We start from the raw sequence: 26,794 nt of genomic DNA, 5'->3' as shown, positions 1-26,794 counted from the left end.
CTCTGCCTTCAAGAGATTTCCAATCTAGTGGTTGAGACAGATGAAGAGGAAGCTGTTTACTCTGTTGGTAGGGGGGGAGGGAGAGAAAAAGTTTCCCATTTGAAAGTGAATTCTGTATTGCCTCTCTTTTCTGTGTTATATGTTAGTGCCCGTCTCCCTTATCTGTAAGCAGCTCCCCCACCTCCCTCCGGCCTTGAGACTAATCTTTGTACTCTCAACAGTACTGTGGTGGGCCAAGTAATGGCCCCCAAAGATGTCCACTCCTAACCATCCCAGAACCTATGAATTTATTACCTTACAGAGCCAAAGGGACTTTGCAGATATGATTAAGGTTACAGACCTTGAGATGGGGAGATTATTCTGGGTTATCCAGCTGGGCCCAGTGTAATCACAAGGATCCATAAGAGTAGAAGAGAGGCAGGAGAGAGTCAGGGGTAGGTGTGATTATGGAAGAAGCCATAGTGATGGAAGAAGCTGCAGTTGCTGGCTCCAGCTTACATCCCTGGAGAAAGGGAGTCATGAGTCAAGGAATGCAGGTGGCCTCTAGAAGCTGGAAATGGCTGGTAATAGGTTGTCCCTCAAAACCTCCAGAAAGGAGTGCAACCCTGCCATCACCTTGACTTTAGCCCACTGAGACCTGTGTCAAACATATAAACTACAGATCTGTGAGAAAATAAATTTGTGTTATTTTAGCCACTAAATTTGTGGTAATTTGTTATACCAGCAATACAAAAGTAATACAAGTACCTTACATGTTGTTTGAGTTCAAAAATACTGGGTGAGTCCATAATTTTTTCCTTTATGGTATTTCCTTTTTCTTTTCTTTTTTCCTTAAAAAAAATTTTTTTTAGATAAATGTAAGATTATTTAATCAAGGTTTTATGTTGTCTTTTACGTAAATACGTTTGTATCAGGCATAAAATACATGCTGGTAAGCTAATAAAATAGAGGAAGCTCTATTCTAATCACAAAAAAAGGCAACTTAGAGAATTAATCTTCCTTTCTTTAGGACCTGTAATGGAATTTGATTATGTTATATGTGAAGAATGTGGTAAAGAATTTATGGATTCTTATCTAATGAACCACTTTGATTTGGCAACTTGTGATAACTGCAGGTACTTATTTTTATTTCAGAGCATGTTCTAAATTACTAAAATTTAATGTTTGCATGTAGGTTTAGGGCAAAACAATAATTAGATCCATTTGGATTTAATATTTTCTTCATAAATATGTTTTTTGTTTTGGGAGTTTCCTAAAATTTCTGTGTTTTCCATTTTGCTAAAGAATTACAGGAAGACTGTGCTTATCAACATTATGCCACATAAATAGGAAGGATGTCCCTGGTTCTGCCATAGATATGTCCTTTTCCTTTCTGCTGGGGGGTTGGGGGGGCGTTAACCATCTCTCAGTAGCAGGTTCCTAACCCTTCTCTCCCCCCAGCCCCTAAGGATCCCTTTGTTTCTTTCTTACTTTGACTAGTGTGTGTTGATACCTTGGGCAGAGGACTGGCACCTTCAATGAGAGGAGGGGGGAAGTATAATGCCTCCAGCTACTCTTCTGGTACTCAGAACACCTCTTTCCATTCATTTTCTACTCTTCTGGTACTCAGAACACCTCTTTCCATTCATTTTCTACTCTCCTGAATTGGCAGGGAAGAGATTAGATGAGGAAAAATCACATTCTTCTGTCATTCTTTTTCTTCTCCTAGCCTTTATCTCTTTTTGTATCACCACAGAATATTACTCACTCCACTTGGTTCTCCTATCCCTACTGCTTACCTCAGCCAAGTCCTGTGTTGGTGTCTTTCACACCTAAAGATCCCACCTTGGATTCTTACTTAGCCCTCTTATCTGTTCCCTGTCCCCACTTCTTGTATGTACAGTCCCAGATCAACTGCTCACACGCCTGGTGGACCTGCCTTTTCAGAGTACCTGCTGCAGACATCTAGAGCCATCACCACTGCCTTGTTGCTAAGTAGATCCTTAGAAGATAGAATGGGAGATGTTTTTGGTCTCATGATCAGATCTGTGATGGGAAATGTTCTGGTACCCACTGGAATTATAAACTCTATTCCCAGTGATGTAACAGTGTCATTAACGCACACAGTGGTTAAGGTCCACAGTGTTACCACTCTCCTTAAAGTACACATAGTGTTGGGAACTAAATTACCACGTATAACCTTAATTCCATGAGAAAATGGAAGCAACTAATTATCAATTTAAAGAAAGTTATGTAGTAGTCTGGAAATATACTTTTAAAATGTAAGCATAACTAGGAATACAGCCCTCCATTCTATTTGTTTTTCCCAACATCTTTGATGATTATAGATTAGTACAATGTAGTTTACCTGTTCCCTCCTTTGGTGTATACTTCCAAATTATTTAGTCTTCTTAAAGGTATTCCCAGTTATAACTCCTCCCCCCCTCCCCCCACCACCTGTCCTATACCTCCTCCTAAGTGTTCACCATTTCATTAAAGGCCAGCTTCATTCACTGGCTGTTTCTCTATCCCATGTTTAATTCCAAGTCCATTTGGGTCTATATTTAAACCACATCCTGAATCCATCCATTTCTCATCCTCTGTACCATTACTGCCTTGGACTGGGCCCCTATCAGCTCTTGCCTGGACCACTGCAGTAGTACTCTTGTAACTGGCCTCTTCCCCCACTTTTGCACCGTCTCTTCTCCATATAGCATTTTACTCAAAACTCTTTAATGGTTTCTAATCCATTTAGAATAAAATTGTCTTCACCATTTCTTACAAGACCCCTGCCTGTCTCTGACTTTATTTTTCATCACTTCTCACCATCACTTACTTTAAGCATTCTGGTCACACTGGCCTGCTTGTTGTGAACTCCGTTTGCAAAGCACACTCCTGTCCTAGAGTCTTTGTACTTTCTCTTCTTTCTGCTATGAATGTTCTTTCTCTAGCTATTCAGAATGTTTTCTGACTTCTTAAGGGCCCTGCTCAAATGTTTCCTCATCAGTGGCATTCTCTGATTTCCCAGTCTCTCTGAAAATTTCTTTTCCTTTACCATGCTTTGTATTCCTTTATAGCACTTTTATCAGTCATCATGTTTGCTTATTGACTGTCTTCTCCTAACTAGAATGTAAGCTTCCTGAAAACAAGGCTTTGTTTTATTCTTTGCTGTATTCCTAGTACCTTGGACAATACCTAGCATGTAGATGGAGAACAAATGAATGAGAAGAGCTATGTAATTGACTATGTCTCCATTTTAACCTGGGCTTTGTAAAAGCTCAGAGCCAACTGGAAACTTAGCTGTGCTTGGTGCATTTGGACCTTGCATGTTTATATTCCTTATATCCTGCCTGTCCTGACTTTAAGCCTTATATTTTCTTACTCATTGAGTCTTAGTTCTCTTTTATATTTGCTGTGTTCATGTAAGTTATTTCAAATACTTTGTGGAAAAGAGGGACTTAGTAAAAAGAAATTCTTAACATGTTAAATAACATGGATCTGCTGCTAATATAAATAGCTTCTCAGAATTAGTAAAAGAAAGTATTTTTCTGTTGGAATTCTTATGCTGCTAATTTGACCATGAGAGTTTCAGGAAAAAGTATTTTATATGTTTCTTTTGGCATGTATGCCCCTAGGTTTTGGGACTGTTTGAAAATCTAATTTATTTAAAACAACTACTTTATATAATGGACTTAATCTGTTTTCAGAGATGCTGATGATAAACACAAGCTTATAACTAAAACAGAAGCAAAACAAGAATACCTTCTGAAAGATTGTGATTTAGAAAAAAGAGAACCAGCTCTTAAATTTATTGTGAAGAAGAATCCTCATCATGCACAATGGGGTGATATGAAACTCTACTTAAAATTACAGGTCTCTAATAAGTTATATTCAGTCATTTTAAACCCTGGGTCGGGTGAAGTTTTAACAATGAAATAGTTATAATTAGTTTTTACTTACAGAAAGTTAAAAAGATCCTTTTCATTTTATTGTTTTACATGAGTCATAGTCGTACATAATGACATTTAATAACATGTTTACTTATTTTGCTTTTTGATGTGGCACTTTGAAGCAAATGTATTACTATTGGGTGATGTTAGGAGTACAATTTGGAAACAAAAATGCTTGAAATAGGAGTCAGCCCGTGTTTCCCTTGCCCACCTACCCCCCAAATAAAATCATAGAAAAAAATTTAGGAATTTCACAGATGCCCAGAATCTAACTCCAGCTTCCTGTATCTACCCAAGAATGGTACAAATATCATAATATTCTTTTCTTGTGCCATTATATGAAAAATATTGGGAGGCATTGCTTTAGAGCACAGTTTGATTGGAATATACTAGAAAATCCTAGTATCTTCTAATAAAGAAACCACATTGTAAAAGCAAACATACACTGAATTTTCACTAAACATAATACACTGTTGATTAAGATTCACCATAATTTTATGTACTATTAAAAATGAAAAAATGCTGCTAATTAAACTGACCCAGTGCTGCCTTATCACTTGGTGCTTCTATTTTATTGAAATAGTGCCATTAGACTTACAATAGTTTTTTTTTTTTTGCTATAAATCATGCTTGTATGTACATAAAAAGTAAAATGCAAGTACCACAGATTTATTAAGGTATTCCTAAACTTAACTTACATTCAGAGTCCAATTCTTCTGAACCACTTTTTGACTCAGAGTTGTTAAAGTACCATTAAGTTACATTAGTGACGCAGCATTTTCAGGGATGTTAAATTGTGGAAAATGTGATGTTTTAGAATTTATGAAATAACAGTATATTGCTTTATGTTAAGAAATTTCAGTTTGGCTTGATCGATTGATATTTTGGTCCCTGTAACATATTGTGAGAGACATCCCGAGCATAATTCTCAGTGTGTATATCATTTCCCTAAATGTAAATAAATATTATAAAGAGTATATATATATTATAAAGAGTATATATATATATATTCCAGGGTTTTTAAACTAGAATAAAGACTTGTTAGGTCATTCAGCTACCAAAGTTTTTAAAGAAAATTCATATTTTGAAGATCAGAAATTAGTCAAGTGGATGGAAACTGTTATTGATTCAGGAGAAGAGTAGTAGTGATTGATTTCCTGTGATGGGAGATTTCTGGAGATGACCTCATATTTAGATCTGATATGGCTAATTGGTCAGCAGATTTTTTTTGGTGATCCTGCCAAAAGTCATCAAACCCACTGACTACATGTAGTTCTCTTGATTCACATGAAAACAAAGCAGAGAAGTGATTGCAGTCAGAGGACAGCTTTTCTATTTACACAGGCACACCTGGTTTTATTGTGCTTTGCAAATACATAATCTAATTCATCATACATTCACTGAGGGTTTCATAGGTTTAGATAGAGATATTATTAGAGTTGTTTCTTATCAATATTTTAAAACTTTTAAATTTCAAATAAATACTTATAAAATTGCACTTAAGTTAAATCACTCTTTGGCACCTATGGATTTAATAATTATAACTATTTTACAACAATGAATCACAACTAATTTATGGATTCTGTATTTCAGATTGTGAAGAGGTCTCTTGAAGTTTGGGGTAGTCAGGAAGCATTAGAAGAAGCGAAGGAAGTTCAACAGAAAAACCGAGAAAAAATGAAACAGAAGAAGTTTGATAAAAAAGTAAAAGGTAAGTGGCTACATTTATATCATGAAGGACTGTGCTCTACTGCTTTGCAAAGAGCCTTTAGCTAAGTTCTTCCAGTTTAAAGATACAATGTCACCATTGGATTGGAAATTTTTTTTTTTTCCCATAAATTGAAGAACAGAAGACTTTTTGTTTGCCCTCGGTAAGTTGGTGTTTGAGACTCTCAGTCCAAACCTCACTGCAATTCTAAAAAAGCATGTAAGCCCTCGTCTTCAAGTGAGTCATGTTTTTGTATAGGAACGGCGGTAGGGTCAGGAATGTACCCCTGGTTAAGGGTTTGGCATCAATACAATCTTAAATGTGACCCACAGGGTTATCAAAAGTGAAGTTTTCCACCAGCAAACCTCTCTAATTACTTAAAATGAAAAAATAATGCCTAAGTCTCAGTGATCTAATTTAGCAGCTAGAAGGAACCTTCTAATGTCAGATAGTCTAATCACTTTTGTATATGAATAAAAGACCTGGAAAGGTAGAGTGACTTGTTACATAGGTGCTAGAGAGTTGGGACTGGAGCCAGGATTTCATGACCGAAAGTCTGCCTTGGTACATTCATTCCTCTGTCCATTCATCTGTCTATCCACGTGACTGTCCATTCTTTTGTCCATCTATCTCTATATTTATTTGTCCATGCACCCATCCATGTATGCATATATGCAGAAGTCTGTCTGTCCATCCATCTGTAATCAGTGTATCCAACAATTGCTAAGTGTCAGCTGTGTTCCAGGCTCTGTGCTAACACAAATGCTGGCGTCAACATTTTGTCAGAAGAGAAAGACTGGTAAACTTAGTCATAATCGAGTGTGATAAGTACTGTGACAGTGATGAACATAGGATGTTATAGGAGCACAAAGGGCACTTGTTGCTGTATCACAGGTTCCCTACAGAGAATCTTAAAAAGCAGGCATAAATGTTCTTCATACCGTAGAGTGCCAGTGTGGTGTCAAGTGTATATAGATAACGTGTATTCTCTGTATATACAGGGTTATACATATACTAAATTGATCCATTTAAAATGAGTATCGTAGCCATAATAAGTAATTTTGCCTATGTGTTTAGGATTTAGAAGAGGTTTTGGAAGGTGAATGAAGATAGTTCATATGTCTTAAAAACAAAAGAGCAAACAAAAAAAAATTGAATGTAAGCCTACCTTGTTCCTTCTTATTGTGAGGGAATTCTTTCCCCCATTTCAATACAAGAGTAATTCATGTGCAGTGCAGAGAAGTTAGAAGACTACAAAGAACTTCTATCCCATAATTATACTACCCAGAGACAATCATCAGTAACAGTTTGTCTATTTTTCCAGTTCTTCTCTATGCATAGGCCCTTAAAAAATTTTTATAAAAATGGAAGCACTGATGGACATTTATGAAGTATATCAAAACTTCTCTGTATTTCAGTTTCTTCAACTATAAAAATGATGATAATACCACCCACCTTATAAAAGTTTAGTAAGGAATCAGTGAGACATTATACATAAGTTGCTTAGACGAGAACTAGGGCAGAGTGACATCCCATAGATCGTAGTATTACCGTGGGATATTATGTACCTGTTATAAGAATATGGCAGTTCTGCATGTGTTGCTGTACAAGGATACTCTTTAGAGAAAAGTTTTATTTTTTTCCCCGGTAGATATTATATAATGAAGGCAGGTAAAAGATCCACTTATATATCCTTGGACTTGGGTGTAAATATTCAAATATTTGTCAATGATTGCTTTATTCTTTAATTACAGGAAGGGAATAATAGTTGAGCGTATTTCACATTTCTAATTCAGCTTTCTTAATTTTGATTACAAATGAAAATTTTGATATGTAAAATTGATCAACTTAACCGTAAAGAATAAAAATCAAAGTTTAATAAAAAAAAATTTATCAAAGACAGACAACCCCATGATAAACATCCTTATATACATCTTTATATAAATTATAGTTACTTAACATATCATTTCCTGAATCAGGGTAATAAGCACACTTTTATGCCTTTGTAGAGAGGTTTCCTATAGCAAACTATGCCATGTAAGAGCATTTCATTGAAGATTCGTCCCCAGATTAGCCACTTCTGTACCACAGTCTTCCAGAATCCCTGCAAGGGCCAGTTGAGAGGATTTGGAAAGACTTCTTTTGAATTTGGTCCTTTCTTTAATCTCTTCTATGTTTTACCCTGACCCTTCTTCTCTTCCAATATCAAGGAAAGCCTTGAGGGATCAGGTAACAGAAGGCACCTTAAGGGGTGTGAAAAAGGAGGGCACATTGATAGACTAATCACATATCAGCCTAGTGTTTTTGTTAGCCCCAGCTCCCTGAATCACCTCAGCTCTTCCCTTTCTGCTGCCTCCTCAAACTACTTTCCTGATGGTATTTTGCTGTAGATAATAATATATGGATAAAGGAATTAGAAAGTTATACCTTCAAAGTGATGAAATATTTTAAAAAGAGGGTCTATCTGTAGTTTTATTAGATACTATAATATTTCTGTAGTTTGGTCAAGATGTCATCTAAAGGGGACTAAATTCTATAATTTGACTAACAATAAAAGATGATGGCATCTGTTTAATTTCTTTATGCTTTTTTCCTATAACAATTCTATTAAGATAGTCATCTATTTAAACATTAGCATGACTAGAACATTTCTTTTAAGATTTACACAGTTCACATGGTTTTTTTTTTTTAAAGAAGTATAAACTCAAACATAATTGGCTGTTTTTCTCTACGTTAAATTGCTGCTATTATCCACCAGATAAACTACTGTGGATTTTCCTCATCCTTGAAGAGTTTGAATTTGCCCTGAATTTTTTCTTGGACCTCCTAAGACTGGTTTCTTTAATTCAGTTTATTTCTTGTTTGTATGAAGCATGCTTTTTGAGGAAATTTTCCAAGTGGTTACAAGAATGGTTTATTTTCTAAGACCCTGTTAGAATCTAAGAATGTTTTTCTGTTTCTCTTGTATATGAAAACCTGAGTTCTCTCTCAGTTGTATAAACATTACTCCATTGTCTTCTGGTGTTTAATGTGCAGAGGTCAGTGCCATGCCTTCTTTAATTATGGCTTCTTCTTGTTGATTTACTTTAGAGGTTGGTGGATATGTTCCTGTCCTCCTGACTAGGCCACAAAGGGCTGAGAGTGGAGTAGACACTGTAGAAATTAGAAACAAGGAGCTTACTATGCACTTTGCTCAGAAGGCTCAGAACAGAGAGGAATAAAAGCAAGTCTAAAAGTTTTTTTAGTTCAAAAGAAATTGGAACCTGGTTCCTCTTGGTCTTCTGATTTTGATCCACAAAGAAGCTGACACAAAGTTTACTTCTTTATGGAAAGGTAAGAGATTACATTTACCTGTTTTTAGAATACGATCTTCTACTTAATCAGTTTGAGAAAGAATTGATCTTACTAGAGAAGAAAATTATAGATAGTATAAGGTGTATATATAAATTGAGACAAGGTGAAGACAAGAATTTCCTTGTCGGCAAGTTCAAATTGTTACAGATCTCTTAGATCCGAGAAGGCAGAAGTAGAAAGGATGGCATCACTGTGCTTAGTTTAACTAGATTTTAAAAAAGGCAGTATGTGTTGGCCTGGATATTGGATGGGAACTTTGAATTGGTGCAAATACACAGAACATTTTGGGTTTGCGTGGCTCCTTTCCACAGATAAGGTGGCTGTAAGGCTTTTCTTTAAAGTTATACTCAGCTTTCTCTTAATACTGGTAGAGGTTAGCCTTCTAAAAACAAAGAACAATTAATCTTCATTGTTTGTTAGTATGCACTTTTTTCCCCAAAAGAGGTGGGTGAGAAAATCCCATTTGGGGGCTCCTTCTAAGTTTGTGAACATTTTACATTCTGGCCCTGTGGTTATATTTATGACTATTTTGGGGCTTCTCTCAGGGGAGTTTGAAGGACACAATTTCCTATCCTCAGTTTTGGAGGATAGGAAACTTCCTATCCTAACTTCATGTTATTTTGTTATTTCCTTGTGATTTTTTTCCCCTCTCGTTACCAATGGGCACCCTATGTCAAAACTTCCTGCCCTCCCATCAGGTATTTAGAAGTATCTGGTCTCCCTCCACTAGTTCTTTTATAAGTTTATCTGGTAAACAGCATTGGGCTTCTTTGAATACAGGCTGCCTCTTTTGTAAAATTAAGATATTAAGCTGGATAAAATACAAGTTTTAGAGTGGTATAAGATACATTTTTCATCGAAACAAAGATTTAGGGGAAAACTTCTTTGGGTAAAAAATAGAAACAGTCCCTGAAGATAATCAGTAGCAAGACTGATGGTTATCGTGAACAATTTTATAACCTTCCAAGAGAAGTAGTCTACAGCTTTTTGTGTTGTGAAATCCTAGGCCAGTGGGGCCAGGAGGTTGGAACGTGGTAACCGCTGTTCTGTTCTCCAGCCTCGGTTAGGCTTTCAGGGCTGCTTGGTACGTCCCCGCTCCACCCCCAAGGTTTCCTGAGTTTTCCCAAGGCCTAGCAGACCTTTTCTCACTCTTCTAAAGTCTCTGATCTTTCCACCTCTTCTTCTCATTCTCAGCAGTAGGTAGTTGACCTCTACTTTCCAAAGTTTTAAGTTGCTTAAATGAAGTAAGGTGAAAAACTTTCTAATCCTTATTTAAACAAATTTTTATTTCACCAGATGTTGACATTTTGCCACATTTGCTTTTTTCTCCCTCATTCACACACACGTATTTTGCTGAACCATTTAAGAGTTACTTGCAGACATTGTGATTCTTATTAATACTTAGGCATTTATCTACTGTAAATAAGGACATGTTTCTGCTAACCAAAAAATAATCACATTCAATAAACTTAACATTAATATAATGCTTTTACCTAGTATATAATCTATATTATTTGTCTTTCCCCAGTTGTTCCAATATCCTTTATAGCTTTTTAGTTGTTGGATCCGGGGGCCAATCAAGGATGATGCATATCCATAGTATCTTTTAGTTCCTCAGCCTTTTTCTTTCATGACATTGTCATTTTTGAAGAATCCAGGCCACCTGTTTTGCAGAATGTCCCAAAGTTTGGTTTATTAGCAGTTTGTTTTCTCATGATTAGATTCGGGTCGCTTACCTCAGGAGACACATGGTATCGCTTAGGTAAGGCAGTGTCTGCCAGATTTCTCCATTGTAAAGGTACCCTTTCCCCTTTGTAATTAATAAGATATCTATGGGGTGAGTGACACTATGTGAACATCTCATTCCTTAAGTTTCATTCAGTGGTTTTAGCACCCAGGTTGTATCTTGCCTGAGTCAGTTATTACTAGGGTGGATATAAATGGTGACTTTCTTTTTACGTTATTTCTACAATTACAATTTGGTTTCTTTTGGAAAGAAGAGCTTTTTTTTTTAGTACTAGTTGGATTTATGGATTCTTTTTTTTTTTTTTTAATGTGCACTTCTAGCTTATGTTGTATTTCTATTGGTCAGCACTTGTATAGAGAAATTTTTTTTTTTAACCATAACATTTTTTTTTTAATAGTTAATTTATTTTTTATATTTATTTTTGGCCGTGTTGGGTCTTCGTTTCTGTGCGAGGGCTTTCTCTAGTTGCGGCAAGTGGGGGCCACTCTTCATCGCGATGCGCAGGCCTCTCACTATCGCGGCCTCTCTTGTTGTGGAGCACAGGCTTCAGACGCGCAGGCTCAGTAGTTGTGGCTCACGGGCCTAGCTGCTCCGCAGCATGTGGGATCCTCCCAGACCAGGGCTCGAACCCGTGTCCCCTGCATTGGCAGGCAGATTCTCAACCACTGCGCCACCAGGGAAGCCCAGATTCATGGATTCTTATTCTCAAGTGTTACAGTCTGTCCATTCCTGTCATTATTCATTTTGATGCCCAAATTTGGCCATTGGAAGCCCCTTCAATCTAGCTGCTGTCTTTTAAAAATGTTTTTATTTGGAAATAATTTCAAACTTACATAAAATTGCAAGGATAAGAATGGTACAAGGGACACCCAGATTCTTCACCCAGATTTACCTTTTAACACTTTATGCCATTTGCATTCTCTCTACACACGTTTTTTTCTGAACCATTTAAGAGTAGGTTGTGTACATTGCCACCCTTTTTTTACCCCTAAATACTACAGTGTATGTTTCCTAAGAATAGGAATATTCTCTTACAAAAGTATAGTACTGATATTTTTATCTAATCTGGCATCCATATTCCGTCAGTTGACCCAATTATGTCCTGTGTAGTTTTTTATTCTAGTACAGAATCCAGTCTGGGATCAGGTATTGGCTTTAGGTACCAAGTCTTCCTAAACTACTTTATTCTGGAATATTTCCACAGCCTTTATCGTTTATGACACTGACATTTTTGAAAAAGTCTTTTCTCTTCCCCTGCCTGCCTTTTTTGCAGTAATATGTTTTTCATTTGGGGTTTTTCTCATGTTTCCTGGTTAGATTCGGGTTATTCATTTCAGGTTGGATAGAACATAAATGAAGTGACTTTTCTAGGGCATCACATCTGGAGGCATGTGATATCCATGTGCCCGCAATGGTGATGTTAATATTTATTTTTGATAAGCAAAAAAACCCTGTAAGACCATGTAAATGTCCTGCTTCTCCTTAACACTTCACCCTAAATTTAGCATTCATCCATGGATGGTTCTTGCCTGAATCAGTATTTAGTATGATGGTTGCAAAAATTGTTTTCTACCTTCAGCACTCACTTCACACTTAACCAGTTGGAAATCGGCATTCTATAGCATCATTCCCCCATTTGTTTATGACTGGTATGGATTCATTAATTCCTATTCTTCTCAGTCGCTTTTGGTTCATTTCTGTCAGTTACTTTGGTGCTCAAATTGTTTCAGATTTGGGCCCATAGGAGTATCTTCAAGCTAGGTCTTGTGTCCTTTTGACATGTCTTCATCATTCTTTGAGCACTTCTTTCTAGCTTAAAACATGTGTATATTATATCTGTCTATAATATATAATTAAAACCTTGAGTTTACACTGATATACCGAGTTCTAATCCAAAATTTTAGGGTTTATTCTGGTTGTCTTCCTTTCCTTATTTGTAATTTCCTTCTTTGACAGTGAGAAACCTGATTTCCATTATCCTTTATAATATATTTGATTAGTGCCCCTGAATGTACCTAATATCCCTTCACTGTTGCTGCCTCCTCTCTAGGAGACCCTCCTTATCTATCTTGGGCTCCCTCCTCCCCCCCCTCCAGATGCCCACTTTACTTGCTCCACCTCATGGCTTTAAGACTAGATTGGTCATGTGGGGAAAGAAGGGCAAGAAAATGACAGACATACCAGTTTTTTGTTTTAGTGCCTCCTAGCACAAGTTTTTCCAGGAATGTCTAGTAAATACTAAAGATATGGCTTTATTGTCATTATAGATCTTGATTGATTAGCTGAAGGATGGGAAGAAAAGCCATAAAGTCAGTATAAAACCTTATGTTCAGTTGTGACAATTATGGCTAGTAAGCTGGATTTTTGTTAAGTATTCTTTTAGTGTTAAGAAAATAATTTTCTTCTTTCTCTTCCTAAGTTCACATAATGCACAAATTGGGTAGTTAGCTTAGCGACTGGGATGCAGTCAGATTTTGAGAGATTTTCCTCGTGGGGGAGTAAAGGGAAAGTGGCCAGGATACCTTACATCAGAACAAAGTTGAAAAGTAGGTATTGGAACTTGGACAGGAGACATCTTCCTGTTGTTATCTGAAACCATGAGGCATCTGTGCAGTTCTGGTCAGCATATCATTTATTTTTTATTTTAAAAATACCCCAAGGTAGAAAAATAAAAGGGTAAAGGGCATTCCAGATATGTCTAGAAAAATTAGGGTTCTTCAGAGTATGAGAGGATATAGGAATAAAGGTTAGAGTTTGGATGAACATGATTTTCTCCCTAGTTTGGAAACTGTCCAGAGGTATATACACTGAAGCTTGAAAATGTCTCAGATAAAGTGCTTTTCATGTTGGAGGTGTATGAAAAGGCAGCACAGCTTAGTGGTTAAGAACATGGCCTGAGCTAGACTGTGCCTCTGCCTGATCTTAGGCATAATTTACGTAACTTCTCTGAGCCTTAGTTTTCTCATCTGTAAAACTGGGATGATAGTTGTACTTACTGCAAAGTGTTGTGAGGGTTAAATGTTTATACATAAAGTGCTTAGAACAGTGCCTGATACATAGCCCTATTTGCTTGCTTATCCTCATGTTACAAATAAAGGCTGAAAATACAAAGATTCAAGTAGTATTTTGATAGTACTTATCATAGTAAAATGGATTAAAGAAAATGTGTGTGATTACTTGGTGTACTTTGATTTTTAAGGTTGAGTTTATAGAAGATAATGATCACACCCTCCCTTAGGTAGTGCTGCTGTCAAAGACAGTGCGGGGCTTGATGTATCATTGGTCAGAATAGAAAAATGAAAACAACTCATGTTGCTTTTTATTCATTAAACTAGAAACCGAGATGTTATTAGCTTGTTAATTTCTAATTAACACAACGCATTTGGTTTCTTCCGGTAACATGCAGTGTGAACTTTAGAATGTCCTAGTCGCTTTTCAGAGCATCGAACATAACTTTTCTTTGTGAAAATGACATTTTAATGTGATGTAGCGGGAAAAGTTCTAAACATTGGAATAAATGACCTGGGTTCCCATGCTATCTTTGCTCAGTTTCCTTACCTGCAAAATAAAATGAAGTAAAATAACTCCATGGTTCTTTCCAGCTCTTGATAGTCAGTGATTCTTTTATTTATGTTGTACTTTGCAATAATTACTAGCAATTTTATCTCCTAAACTATTGCTCTCATTTTATAGGATAAAGAATTTAATAGACATAAGGTCAGTTGCACAAGCAGCTTTTCTAACATCAGCCATGAACTAGTGGCAGAGTTCTTGGCTTTCTAGTTTTCTTGCAAGCAAAGTTTGACTTACCTCTTAGAGAAGTAGCTCCTGACTTACAAGGAATTTAAAATGCTCCTTATCGTCAGTCATCCCAGCTGATTGCCCTTTCCTGCTGTGGCATCTTGTCTTCCGTAGTCAGCTGCTCAAACCCTGTTCTTTCGCTTGTCTTCTGAATCTGGTTTTTTGCAGTCCCTCTAGTCCATATACCTCAATTCTGAATCTCCTGTTTCACACCAACTCCAACAATCACATGAATGATTTCACAGGCCAAACCGGTGAGTGAGATAAGAAAGTAAGCTTGCCAAATCTGTATCAGCAGTTTTGACTTGTTATAAAATTAAGGTGTAAACCACATTTGGTTTAAACACACACAGCTGAAATAGCACCACTGAAAAACTGGCTTTTATTTTTCTCTTAGAATTACGGCGAGCAGTAAGAAGCAGTGTATGGAAAAAGAAGACAGTTGCTCATCAACATGAGTATGGACCAGAAGAAAACCTAGAGGATGACATGTACCGGAAGACTTGTACTGTGTGTGGCCATGAACTGACATACGAGAAAATGTGATTTTTAGTTAAGTGATATGTTTTTATAGTGTGGAAATTTAGATTGGTCTTGTTCAGAATTCATCAAAGTGTAAAGTCTTCACAGATGAATGAAACACTTGTATAAATAATGCTTCAATAATTATGTTATGGCTTAAGAACAAGTTTCAGTTAAGGTCTAGCAGGTCTGGTTGTGGGCAAAATATTTGGGTCTGTGACCATTTTTTCTACAATAGGGATGGGAGCTGAGTGATAGAATAGGTTCAAAAATGTTAGGTTAGAGCTAAAATTGAGAAATAAGCAACCAAGACAAACCCTAGATTGGGGTAGGAGGAAGAGCTTTTAGTAGTAAAGGCAAAAACTGGCTGAACTGGATTTTTATCCCAAGAAACAGCAGGGATGGTGGTAGACCACTGCACCCCAGAGGCTGGGCCAGGTCTTCTAGACTACTACTGTCTGCAAGTCAGGGAGCAGGGAGCTATTGCTGGGACAAGTTTTCTGTACCCTTAGGGTTTACTACTATAGATCTTAATATTAGTTTCCAGATAGCCCTTTCCAGATCTGGATTAAAATGGAAAAACAGCTATATTGTTTGTTGATCAAAGGTAGTGATAAGTTTATCATAACTTGTTAACATTTACTGAGCATTTACCACGTGCCATGCAGACACTATGCTAAGTGCCTTACAGGTATTCTCATTTAGTCCTGGGAGGGAAGACAGCTTGCTTCTGTGCTTGTTTAACACTTCTAAAGGAGTGGTAACCTACAACCTGACATCACCCCAGACATCTGGATCAAGTTTAGGTAGTCAAATATTCCTCTATCTTGTCAAAAGGATTACAAGGTAGTTATATCTAGTAAGAGCATTTGATCCCAAGTGCTTGATTACAGGGTCTATGCATTCTTTTTTTGATAAAAACAAATTCAAGTTATGATAAACTAGATATTTTCAAGTTCTTTGACAGGACTTTTTATCCTACTGCTACAAATAAAGAAATAGGAAGTTTTTGTACATTTTCATTTCTCTCTCTAGATCAGCTCTTGGAGACTATGCTTGAAGAAGGGCAAAAGTCAAAACAAGTCAAATCCAAAGACTTGAGACTATAATTCTAATTGTTCTCTATATAAGTATTCAATACAGAAATGTTTAATATATTTATCGAGTGTTGATTTTTTTTTTAATGTGTTATGCTGAATATTACAGCTCAGTAAAAAGCGATTCCAAATGGGCAGGAAGAACTTCTTGGGAAAAAAAAAAACAACTTCCCAGCAAGTTACTAGGGGTTCAGGCTGCTGACAACAGCATTACTACATTGGGAGACAAGGAGCCCTAAAAACCACCACACGGATGTAGTTTCAGATTCCACTTACTACCTGTGGACCTTGGGTAAGTTACTCCGTGGGCCTGTTTTTATCTGTCAGATGGGTATAATAATGTAAGGACTCTCATGACGATTAAATATGGTGAATCTATAGCACCTGGCACGTAACAGCCAGTTGTTAATGAGCATATCATATCATCAAGACCAGTATAGTTAATAGACTTGTCCAGTTGAGGTGGGCTTCTAGTCACTCTTCACCTTCATCAATTTAGGACAATCCTGGTATCCAGCTATCACTGACAGCCAGATCTGCTTTACTCAGGTTGCCAAGTTCTGTCCTCATCTATCATTTTCAGGTATAATTGTAGATTAGTAAGTTATACAAATCACTGCTAAATACTTTCCAGGAAAAGCAAACAAACTTATCTTCATATGAACTGCTTTCTGAATAATTCCTGGAAGGGAGATTGAGAGTTAAGGAAAAGTATATGTTCACTTCGACAAAAGCATGTTAAATGGCATCAGTACAGTTTAATAGAATATTGATTTATTGCAAGGTATGACGTACAGTGACATGCCATTCTTTTGTCTGTGTGAGCTTCATTAGTGGGGAGAGCAACTGTTGAATGTTTGCTCTTGTACCTTTATTTCTTCATAATTCAGTCTCTGATTCAGTTTTTTCATATACCTAGCTGCCAGACTGGGTCAGAGCAGGTTACATCAGTGAGCAATTGTTAGAAGCAACCACTACACATGAAGAGAGGGTCCAAGAGAAAGGAGGTGAAAACCTAAAAATTCCTCTAGGATTTGGATCAAGTAAGTATAAGTAGCCAAACTTTGCAATACGTTATGAAAGGATTACAAAGCAGTTTAGGATCAAAGTTACCAAAGCCTTAAGTGGTTATCCTTTAGCTTCTTGAGGACAGGAGCTGTTTCTAACTAATTACATAGTTTGTGGGAAGCAGGAACAGTGTAAACAAAAGAACATTTAGCAAAGAACCTGGGTTTTAGTTCCCTTTCTGCCAGTAACTTGCCATGCAACCTTAATCTTGTGATTATTTGTTAAATGGTACAGTATTTAAAAATCCTAGGAATTTCCATCTATTGAGTAGACTATATTCTGTAGCCACTAAATGTATGGTGAACCAAAGAGACCCCATATATTAATATGGAAAATACCTAATGCATCATAAACTTATGATGTACTAAGTTAAAAAAAAGATTGTACAAATGCACAAAGATACGTCTAGTTGTGAGATTACTGGTAAATTTTTCTGAAGGTTTAATGAAAAAAGTCTAAAAATGCTAGAATTTGGAATGTCAGATAATCCCTTGTGTGTTATTTAACAGTGTACTTTTATTATCTTAGTTAAGCCTCAACACCATATAGGAAACAGGCTCAGGAATTAGTAGTTACTTGGCCCACCCAGACTCCATAGAAATAAAATCCAAACCTACATCTAATGCCAAGTATAGTTTTAGCCAATCTAGCTACTTCTAAATCCCACTTTAGCATGTAATTCACTGTATGACCTGAACGATGTCTCAGAGTTGAGGAAATGACCAGATGTTCTAAGATGATAGTTCTAAAACTTACCTGCACATTGGAATTACCTGGGAGCTTTAAGAACTACCAATGATGTCTGTGTTCCACCCCCAGAGATTGTGGTTTAATTAAAAAAAAAAACTTTAGAGAGCCCCAGGTGATTTATGTTCAGACGAATTTGGGAACTTCTACTCTAGTAACACCTTTTAATAACAGTAGTGTCTTAAAATACTACAGTAATAAAAAATACTTTGAAGAGAAAATTTCAGATGGAGGCAAGAAACCCCACTTTTAGTAAGAAACCACTAATTTTAAAGTAGACTGAGATGATAAATCATGAAATACCAAAGTTTAAAAAACATATTTTCAGTTTTATTTCAGCCATGTTTGTTAGGTTACCCATGAGCTGTGAAAAGCTATGCTACTTGATAATAAACTCATCAGTTCTATATACTACTTTGTAAGCTTGACCTCTAGTGTTTCACATACCTCAAATCAGTTATCTTTTGTGCCTTAAGGAGAAAAAATATCAGAGAAAAGTTGTATCTGTCACATATATAATACATCCTATGGTCATTGTCACATTATTGTCATTAGGGAGTATCTGCTTTTTAGGGGGCAGTTAAAGGTAACCATATTCTTCACTGTCCTGTCCTCCCCCTCTGCTTCAAGAAAGGATGCTACAAGAAAGCAAGCATTCAAACCATCAAAAATAAGACATTATTTTGAGATCTTAAAAAAATCTTGACAGGAAGGGAAAAAAAAAAATGACCCTTAGGCCTGCAGGGCACAGAACTGCTGGAACATAGCCAGGATATGAGGGTCTAATTCAGCAGTGAAGAGCAGGTTCTCCAGGGTCACCATGTACTGCTGGATTATTTGGTGATGCTGTGGACACAGAAAAGGGGGTAAGTGTTTAGGTCAGGAGAAAGCACATAAGCAATCTTGCAGAACATTTTCCTCAGCAGCCTGCCCACACTGGAATGATGGGAAAGAACAGGAAAAAAAAAAAAAGTGGTTTTGCTGGTAGGAATAATAGGCCCCTGAAAAGCCTCAACATTAAGAAAATGTAGGGGTAAACGAGTTCAAAAAAAACCAAAACAAAAGGATGTTCAATAATTTAAAAAAATCCAGTTCTGGCCTGTTTCTATGTAAATGCAATTCATACTTCAAGGCAGTGGCAGCAGCACCTGCTACTATTCTAGATGAGGTTCAGATGCGTCTCTCCCCTAATCAGGACAAAATACAGTATGACTTTAAAAGCTGTCAGGACAGGGACTGATCTAGGAAGATTTAAAAAAAAAAAAAAGGGTGGGGGGTTGGGGGGGAGGTGGTGTAAGTTACAGATAAGAATAGCACTGTTACTAAGTAACCATGGTTTTAACCATGGTCCCTGAAACAAGAAAAATTTAGAATCATTTCCTTTTTTTGGTTAGGGCTTTAACGTATCTCTTTGCAAAAGAAAAAAACATTAGAGAATTAGCCAGTGATCTGTGAAGTATTCCACAAAATAGGAAAACCAAACCATTTTTTTTTTTATCTTTTAAAAATAAAGAGGTCATCTGTCTTACTGAAAATCAGTGACTTGTTGAGCCTAACTGGAAAAAAAAATGTCAGAAAATGAAATAGTTTCTTCTGTGTGTACATATATAAACTTTAGTATACTCAGATTCCTATAGGACTAACTAGGGGCTGTTAAAGCTTTTTAATTTGACAGTAACTAAAAAATCTAGAATAAATTTTTGTTTGGAAGCTTAAAGAACTTTTTCCCCCCTTTTATGCCTTCTGCTTTAATCACTCTTTTCTAGAACAAACAAATGAGGATTTGGGGTGTTAGTGTCTGAAGATACAAAGGATTAGTTCCACTCTCTTACAGATCTTTAATTTAAATCTAGCAGAGAGTAGGTGTTGCATTTTGCTTTCTATAAGAACCTCAGGGAACTTAAATAGTGCCTCCAGAAACAAGGTTATCATCTGCACATTGGATTTACAGAGGTTCTTAAAATCTAATTACTCTTCCCTTAGCATTTTTTTCTCTATATGTTGTATTACAGCTAGGCTCTCCAAAGAGAATGGCAATTAGGAGTCTGAATGATACAGAGCCAATTTAAGCCTAAATATTGTGATGAGCAGCAGTAGGAACAAATGGACACTAAAGGGCTTACAGGTACTACATAACCTCCTGACAGATTTGATGACTTTTTAAAATGGAAAATCCCTGTGGCTGAGAATAGTGATGTTTATTATATAATCAAAGTTTTCCACAAACCTGTAGGAAGATCTGCTGGAGCCTCTCTATACAGTTCTTATACCACGGTGTTAATACACTGGTCCCGTCAGTTTCACATCGTACTAAGTGCTCAGTCAAGATCATGATAAAACGCTGGAAATGGGGTACAAAGTTCCAGAGGTGTCAGAAAAAATTCTTATACTTCGGAAACAATCACATTTTTGACCAAGAGACCTCAAAGGTATTGCTTGTTTCACCCTGTCTTTGTGGTGTGTATCCATAACTTTCATAATTCAATAAAAACTGTCAGTGTAGAAAAGCAGGGATAATGAGTTAGTACATTGTTTTTGGCAATACCCGAAGACCTTTAATGTCCAGATTACTTATGCTAGTAATTTTTCTTAGAACCTGTTCTAAGGACATAATCAGAAATGTTAACAGGAATGTATACACAAAAATCTTCAGGAAGGAAAACAATCATCTATCAATAAATAGATCAACAGTTGGGAATAATTAAATATGAAAGAGGTATTTAACAATAGTATCCATTTTTTTTTAAAGCAAGGAGAAATGCTCGTGCAAGAATGCTCATTAAATAAATAACAGAATTACCTCCAGTTAGTGAACTTTTATTTTTCCCTTGTAAATTTTTATATATTTAAGATCTTATAAATGAGCATGTATTACTTCTGTGATAAAAACATTTTTTAAAACTAAAGAAATGTACTGTTTCTTTGAACATATCAATGTCCCAAGCCAAGATACCTGAAATATGACAAGGAAGAGATTCTTTTGTTCACTCTGAGCAGATTCCACTTTTTCCTGCAGTCTTTCTATTTGTTCCTCAAGAGCCCCATCTTTCCTGTCACTGCTTCTGTCATCATCATCACTTCGCTACCAAATGCAAAGGAACAAAGGGAAAACACCATTTAGGACTGCAGTGTATTAAATCCCATCAAGTAAATCTAAGGATTTTATTGTGTCTGGTCAAATGCTATTTGAAGACTTGTATTCTATAGTAAAAGTACTCCAGTGTCCCAAACATACAGGCAAAATGTCCCAAGTCCTATGAGTACCTCTTATCTAGGCCAGGGAAATTCAGTGGCACTTGGGTAATCGTGGTAGATTTGCTATAAAGCAGAAGTAAGTTATGCCTTTTATAAGACAGCCCACTCAAGGAAGAAATATGTGTCACATTTTTCCTCCATTCAAAATGAAAACAGCTTTGAGCTCCATGGAAAATGTACAGCTGATTCTTGTTATTCACCATAGTCTGTTTTATGAAATTGCTGGAAACCCTGAGTTTGTGAACACTGAACTGCTGCTCCTAGGGGAAATACAGGGTTAGGGTCTTGGGAGCCTCTCATCACAACACTTTCATCACCATAGATCTGCGCTGCCCTCACAATAGCCACCAGCCATGCATGACACCTGAGCACCTGAAATGTGGTTAGTGTGACTGAAGAACTGACTTTTAAATTGTATTCAAATTTAATTAGCTTATAGTCACATGTGGCTGGTGGTCACCATATTGGACACCACATATCTAGGGAACAGAGTGGTGTGAAGTCAAGTCTCTGGAGTTTGTACATGTATAAAATGGGGATGATACCATTTACCTTACAGTATTTTAGATCTGTGAGTGTGTTTACATACATACACTCAGGTATATATGAATGTCTGTATGGAGACTAGCACTCGAACCTGCTCTAGTTCATATAAATCATTAAACTTGCTTTTACCCTCTACTCTGATAAATGTGCATAACTGGAAAATTCTGTCATGAACAATACCAGCACTGTTTGCTAAATCACAGGATACAGCCAGCTCACTGTTTCTGCCCAAAATAGCTAAAATACTTAACTTCTTATTAATATGAGAAGTATCTTATAGGCTTGGGAATGACCCCCCCACTACCCCAACCTTACCGGGGGAGTGGTGAACACGGACAATCTTCTCCCTCTTCCCCTCTTGCATCAGAAACTCTTATAGAGACACAAGTGTCCTCCTTCCTTCTCCTTCCTTTTTGGGAAGGCAAACATGAAACTGATCCAGAGATGGTGAACTATGGAGAAGTGAGGTTTGTGGCTTCCTAAACAGGTTCACTGTGCAGAACGAGAGAACAGCAGACCCCAGGTCCGTCCCTTCCTCCACTTCTACAAACAGCTCTGCGTGATTTGGTCTCGAAAAAATAAGTTCCCATCAAGGTAATGAATATTCGCAAAAGTTTCTGGTATATTTTCTTTGACCATTAACAATCAACACAACTTACCCGTTTATGTTGCCTTGCGAGTTTTTCTTTAGCCTCTTCTAGCTCTTTCTGGATCTTAAGAACGTGTTTGCTCATCTTACGAATTGTGGAGTGCAAGATTTCCCAAACAAACAATCTTAAAGTAATAAGGCATTTGATTACTATATGTTAAACTATACTCATAGAAAATAAGACCTCTCAACTTTTATAACCTACTCATTCTTGAGGTCTTATATAGCCTTCTATAGGCAGAATAAGGCATATCTCTCCAGCAACAATTATGATTTTTCTTGTATTGTCAACTGTGCAAAACATCTAGCTCCACCCCATTATTCAGGTGAGCTTCCTGAAGGCAATATTGGGTCCTTGCCATTTTTCTTATTTCCATCCCCTGGTAGACACACATAGAAGGTATGTGTACATATTCAATGAAATGGCAAACCAGAAAAAACAGGTTAGGAACAAAAATACATTTTCTCTCTTCTAAATGTAAACACTTAGTATTGCAACTTGAAATAGAAACAATCTGAGGCTCATTTGCATGGTTTATACTATTGATATTTAACTAGCACAAACTCAGCCAATTCTCTTGAAACATTTAAGAATCTCATTAGTTGATAATAGCTATCAACTGCTAGGCTTTTAAGAATGAGATATTTATGTCAGCTACTTTCTCAAATTGCTCAAATACCAGGATCACCTGTAAGTGCTTTAAATGTTTGTTGCATAAATATGCATGTGCTTTTTAAGTAGCTTCTTTTAACTGCTTGTATGTCTATACATTTGGTCTCCTAACCCCAGGATATACAGCACAGAAGAGTACTTCTTTCTACACATTTTGATCTGGATGATGACAGTTTAAGTGGAAGATAATAAACCAATCATTTCATAAAACTCAAGGTCTAGAATGTTAGCAGATAGGATAAAAGAGCAGAGTACTTTAACTCTGGAAGGGGTGGTCAGGGAAGGCTTTGCAGAGTTAGAGTTGCAGATGTAAATCATTCAGGATAATGGCTAACACATACTTGAGTTGTCAGTTTTCTGAGATTTTGCAAATCTGAGAATGGTCTGATGTTGCCTTCATTTGTGAGTACCTACTTGGCTGGTATGATAACCTTAGACCACATTCCTTCACCCTAAGGATTCAGTTTCTCAGACTAGTGTCCTCTGCCAATAACATACAATGAAGAGGATAAAGGTTGTGATAGATATTTATGTTTTTGCAAGTAATTTTCCTTTTTTTCCTGTTTTGTGTCAACTCTTGCTGTCCCAGTCCTGATCAGTTATAAAGCCTATGGACTCAACTTCATGTATAAGAACCAAGCTTAATGAAAAGTCTTCTTTCCTTTAGGAGGAATGAGTCTAGAATGAATCTTCTGTGTATTAAATCTAGGACTTTTATGACTGAGGTGAGACCTCCCTCCCCCAGAGGCATTCAGGTGCCCACCAGGCTTTCCTCGATCCCTCCATGATGTGTAATCTATGACGGACTGTGATTTCTACCAGTTCCTGCAGTGCATTTCAGGTCCCCAGTGGAGCTGGAACTCCTGCCCATGTCCCATTGTCTAGTTGAGACCCTGACATACAGCCTGATCTTCACTCCCAATAGTCTGGATCCTTTATAAGCATTTCTACTTGATTGGTTGAATCCTAATTCAACTTACGTGTGTCCCTAAGAGACACTGCAACTGGACTGGTTGTGTGGATTTCCATTGTGCAAGAATCCTTGCCAAGTCCAATCCTACCAGATTGGACCATTATATTAATATCAACCTGGTTTGGACCAGAATTTGGAGCTCATGTATAAGGGACCACATGTGAACTAATTCTTAGAAAACAGGAACTTTGTAAAATAATCTGTATTACCTAGTAAAGTCACGAGATAGTTCTGAAGAGAAGATCCAATTTGCTACTGCAGCACAGTCAACAATCTGTGTACGAATCATCTTATCTACTAGTACAGCAATCATCTACAATCAGAGAAAAGAAATTATTAGGGTAAATCACACTTATATGTAGGCCACGATAATTCCACTGCTACAAAAGTGAAATTCATTTTCAGTGGCTATGGAACTGAACAATTTAACCATTAGGTCTTAAGATTTAATTTGCCTTCTGCTTGGCTCTGGTACTTACTGTAAGAATACAAGAACACAGAGATTGAGCAAAAAGAAAAACTCTGAATATTAACACTTAAAAATGTTCCTTTAAATTTTAGAGGATATATACAAAATATATAATTTCCATCAAATCTTAAAATTTAAAAATACAAGATAGTTTTATCACAGAAGTCTTAATATAACTCTGAAATTTATTTTAATGCCTCTTTATAACACATGGTATGATAATAGTGTATCGAGATTTGACAAATCTGGAGCTTGTTTTTTAGAAACTGGCTAGACTAGATAATTATTTCCTACCCAACTGTAGAACCTTCCAAGAAATAAGCGTTCTTATTAAGTACTTAAAATGTGTTGAGATATTATAATACCAAACCAAATCATAACAATTGCTCTTTAAAGAATGATTCAAACATCATTACTTTTTCATAGCACTAAAATTACAGATTTAAAAACTATTCTATAGGCAGAGTCAAATTTCATGTTCTGCAAAGTAAAACAATGGTATTAACTGCCTTATTTTTATACCTGTACAGTCAGCACTTCAATACGTCTTAAATAGTTTTTACCTGTGGATGGTTCCGCCAGACCTCAAACATGACTCTTAGAACATGTAATTTTCCTTCATCACTTTCAGCTAGGGTTTTGAAGACTTCATGAAACCTTTTGACAGTGGGGGAAAAATACCACATATAAACTTATTAATAAGCATTTTAATATTTTCAAAGCCTTCACAGTGTTACTCAGTTTACAGCACAATATATAAATGCAAAATAACCAAACGTTAACCATTAAGGATATAAAAGGTATGATTAGGAATTCACAGTTTGTATGGAATTTGTCATAAAATCTTAGGAAAATTACAATATACTATCATTAGCCTAGGACTATAGTTCACTGTGTATCTAAGAATAGATGAGGGCTAAGGAACTGTCTCCAAACACAGGTGCAGTATTCTGACTGTGCCTTCTGTGAGAACCCTGCGAGTCATATAGAGACTTGGAAGTTGAGATGGGGTGAGGAGTCTAGTTTCTCTTCTCAACTGAAGGAATATCTGTATGTTCTTTCTTCATTTGGACTGTAGGACAAGTTAGAAAGTTCTGTCTTTAGATGCCAACCTTTGGGTGGCTCCTAAGAATGTAGCTGGCTCTCACTTCTGCTAACCATTTTTTAGGAAGATGCTTAAAGAAATAAATTTATTGATTGATTGATTGATGGATGGATGGCTGTGTTGCTGTGTGTGTGCTTTCTCTAGTTGTGGCGAGTGGGCTTCTCATCGTGGTGGCTTCTCTTGTTGCGGAACACGGGCTCTAAGTGCATGGGCTCAGTAGCTGTGGCTTGCAGGCTCTAGAGCGCAGGCCCAGTAGTTGTGGCACATGGGCTTAGCTGCTCCGCGACATGTGGGATCTTCCCGGACCAGGGATCGAACCTGCATCTCCTGCATTGGTAGGTGGATTCTTAACCACTGTGCCACCAGGGAAGTCCCAAGGTGGAAACTTCTTGACTGTATGTATGACTGTCCTATGGACTCAGGTTTTTCACTTGTTTCTCTAAAGGTCTATATGAAAAAATGTACATTCTATTGAATATATATACATGCAAACTGTGCTAACAGACTGACAGGAGCCATAGGATGGGGATTTTAGCTACCACAAACCAAAACCCACTGTATCAAATTATATGATAATACTGTTATTAAGATCTTCACAGTCAATAATTTTAGGTAAAAATTAGTATGCCATTGGTGTTCACCGAACAAAGTTCTAAACCCTCAAGATAGCATGTGTGTTCTTGTTGTACTTACTTTGCAAGAGCACTGAAGGAGTGACTGAATGACTTGGCCGCTAAGTGTAGCAGAGTCTGTACAAAGACCTCTATTTTCAATGGGTTAAAGCTGAATCCTTCATCTGAAAAATAGCCCACAGTAAGAGAGTTAGGAAAATGTTTAATTTTTTGGTCCCTCACCTGAATCGCTAAACAGATGGCACACTCACATCCAAATACCAAGTGAGACATTCAAGCAATGTCTTTGAGTACTAATAGATGATGAAAGACTATCACTGATTTCAAATACTCAAAATATAAAACTAAGCATAATCTTAATTCTTAAGTTTTTTGGAATTGTTTCCCTATTTCTTCTGTATGATCCATTTCTTTTTACAAATACCACATAGATTTCCTTGTTCTTATCTCTCTACATGGTGGCAAGATAATAAATATAGTAAAAGAAAAAAATACAGTAAGCCCTTAACAGTTAGGTCT

At 36.7% G+C, this 26,794-nt stretch overlaps 2 protein-coding genes across 8 annotated transcripts in view; one reads left to right on the top strand and one right to left on the bottom strand.

Annotated features, from left to right (window-relative positions):
• Positions 1 to 16,218, top strand: part of XPA (XPA, DNA damage recognition and repair factor) — a 39,132-nt gene extending 22,914 nt beyond the window's left edge. For 3 of the 4 annotated variants that reach the window (XM_082404203.1, XM_082404202.1, XM_082404204.1), the window contains exons 3-6: positions 1,010 to 1,115; positions 3,687 to 3,852; positions 5,523 to 5,640; positions 14,937 to 16,218. In XM_082404203.1, the coding sequence (XP_082260329.1) occupies positions 1,010 to 1,115; positions 3,687 to 3,852; positions 5,523 to 5,640; positions 14,937 to 15,085 (539 nt within the window). In that variant the 3' untranslated portion in view covers positions 15,086 to 16,218. Of the gene's footprint in view, positions 1 to 1,009; positions 1,116 to 3,686; positions 3,853 to 5,522; positions 5,641 to 8,727; positions 8,971 to 14,936 lie in introns of all 4 variants that reach the window. The other variant, XR_014247906.1, reaches the window with a different exon arrangement.
• A 2,063-nt stretch (positions 16,219 to 18,281) lies between these two features.
• NCBP1 (nuclear cap binding protein subunit 1) overlaps positions 18,282 to 26,794 on the bottom strand; it is a 41,357-nt gene continuing 32,844 nt past the window's right edge. For all 4 annotated transcript variants that reach the window (XM_082403909.1, XM_082403911.1, XM_082403910.1 and 1 more), the window contains 7 exons: positions 26,337 to 26,439; positions 25,102 to 25,195; positions 24,279 to 24,382; positions 22,434 to 22,548; positions 20,927 to 21,055; positions 20,201 to 20,314; positions 18,282 to 18,819 (listed from right to left, as the gene is read on the bottom strand). In XM_082403909.1, the coding sequence (XP_082260035.1) occupies positions 18,706 to 18,819; positions 20,201 to 20,314; positions 20,927 to 21,055; positions 22,434 to 22,548; positions 24,279 to 24,382; positions 25,102 to 25,195; positions 26,337 to 26,439 (773 nt within the window). In that variant the 3' untranslated portion in view covers positions 18,282 to 18,705. The remainder of the gene's footprint in view (positions 18,820 to 20,200; positions 20,315 to 20,926; positions 21,056 to 22,433; positions 22,549 to 24,278; positions 24,383 to 25,101; positions 25,196 to 26,336; positions 26,440 to 26,794) is intronic.

This window comes from Balaenoptera borealis, assembly GCF_965194805.1.
Source record: "Balaenoptera borealis genome assembly, chromosome: 8".
Taxonomy (NCBI): Eukaryota; Metazoa; Chordata; class Mammalia; order Artiodactyla; family Balaenopteridae; genus Balaenoptera; species Balaenoptera borealis.
The sequence above is the reverse complement of the archived record's forward strand: the minus strand, read 5'-3'. Positions and strand labels throughout refer to the sequence as shown.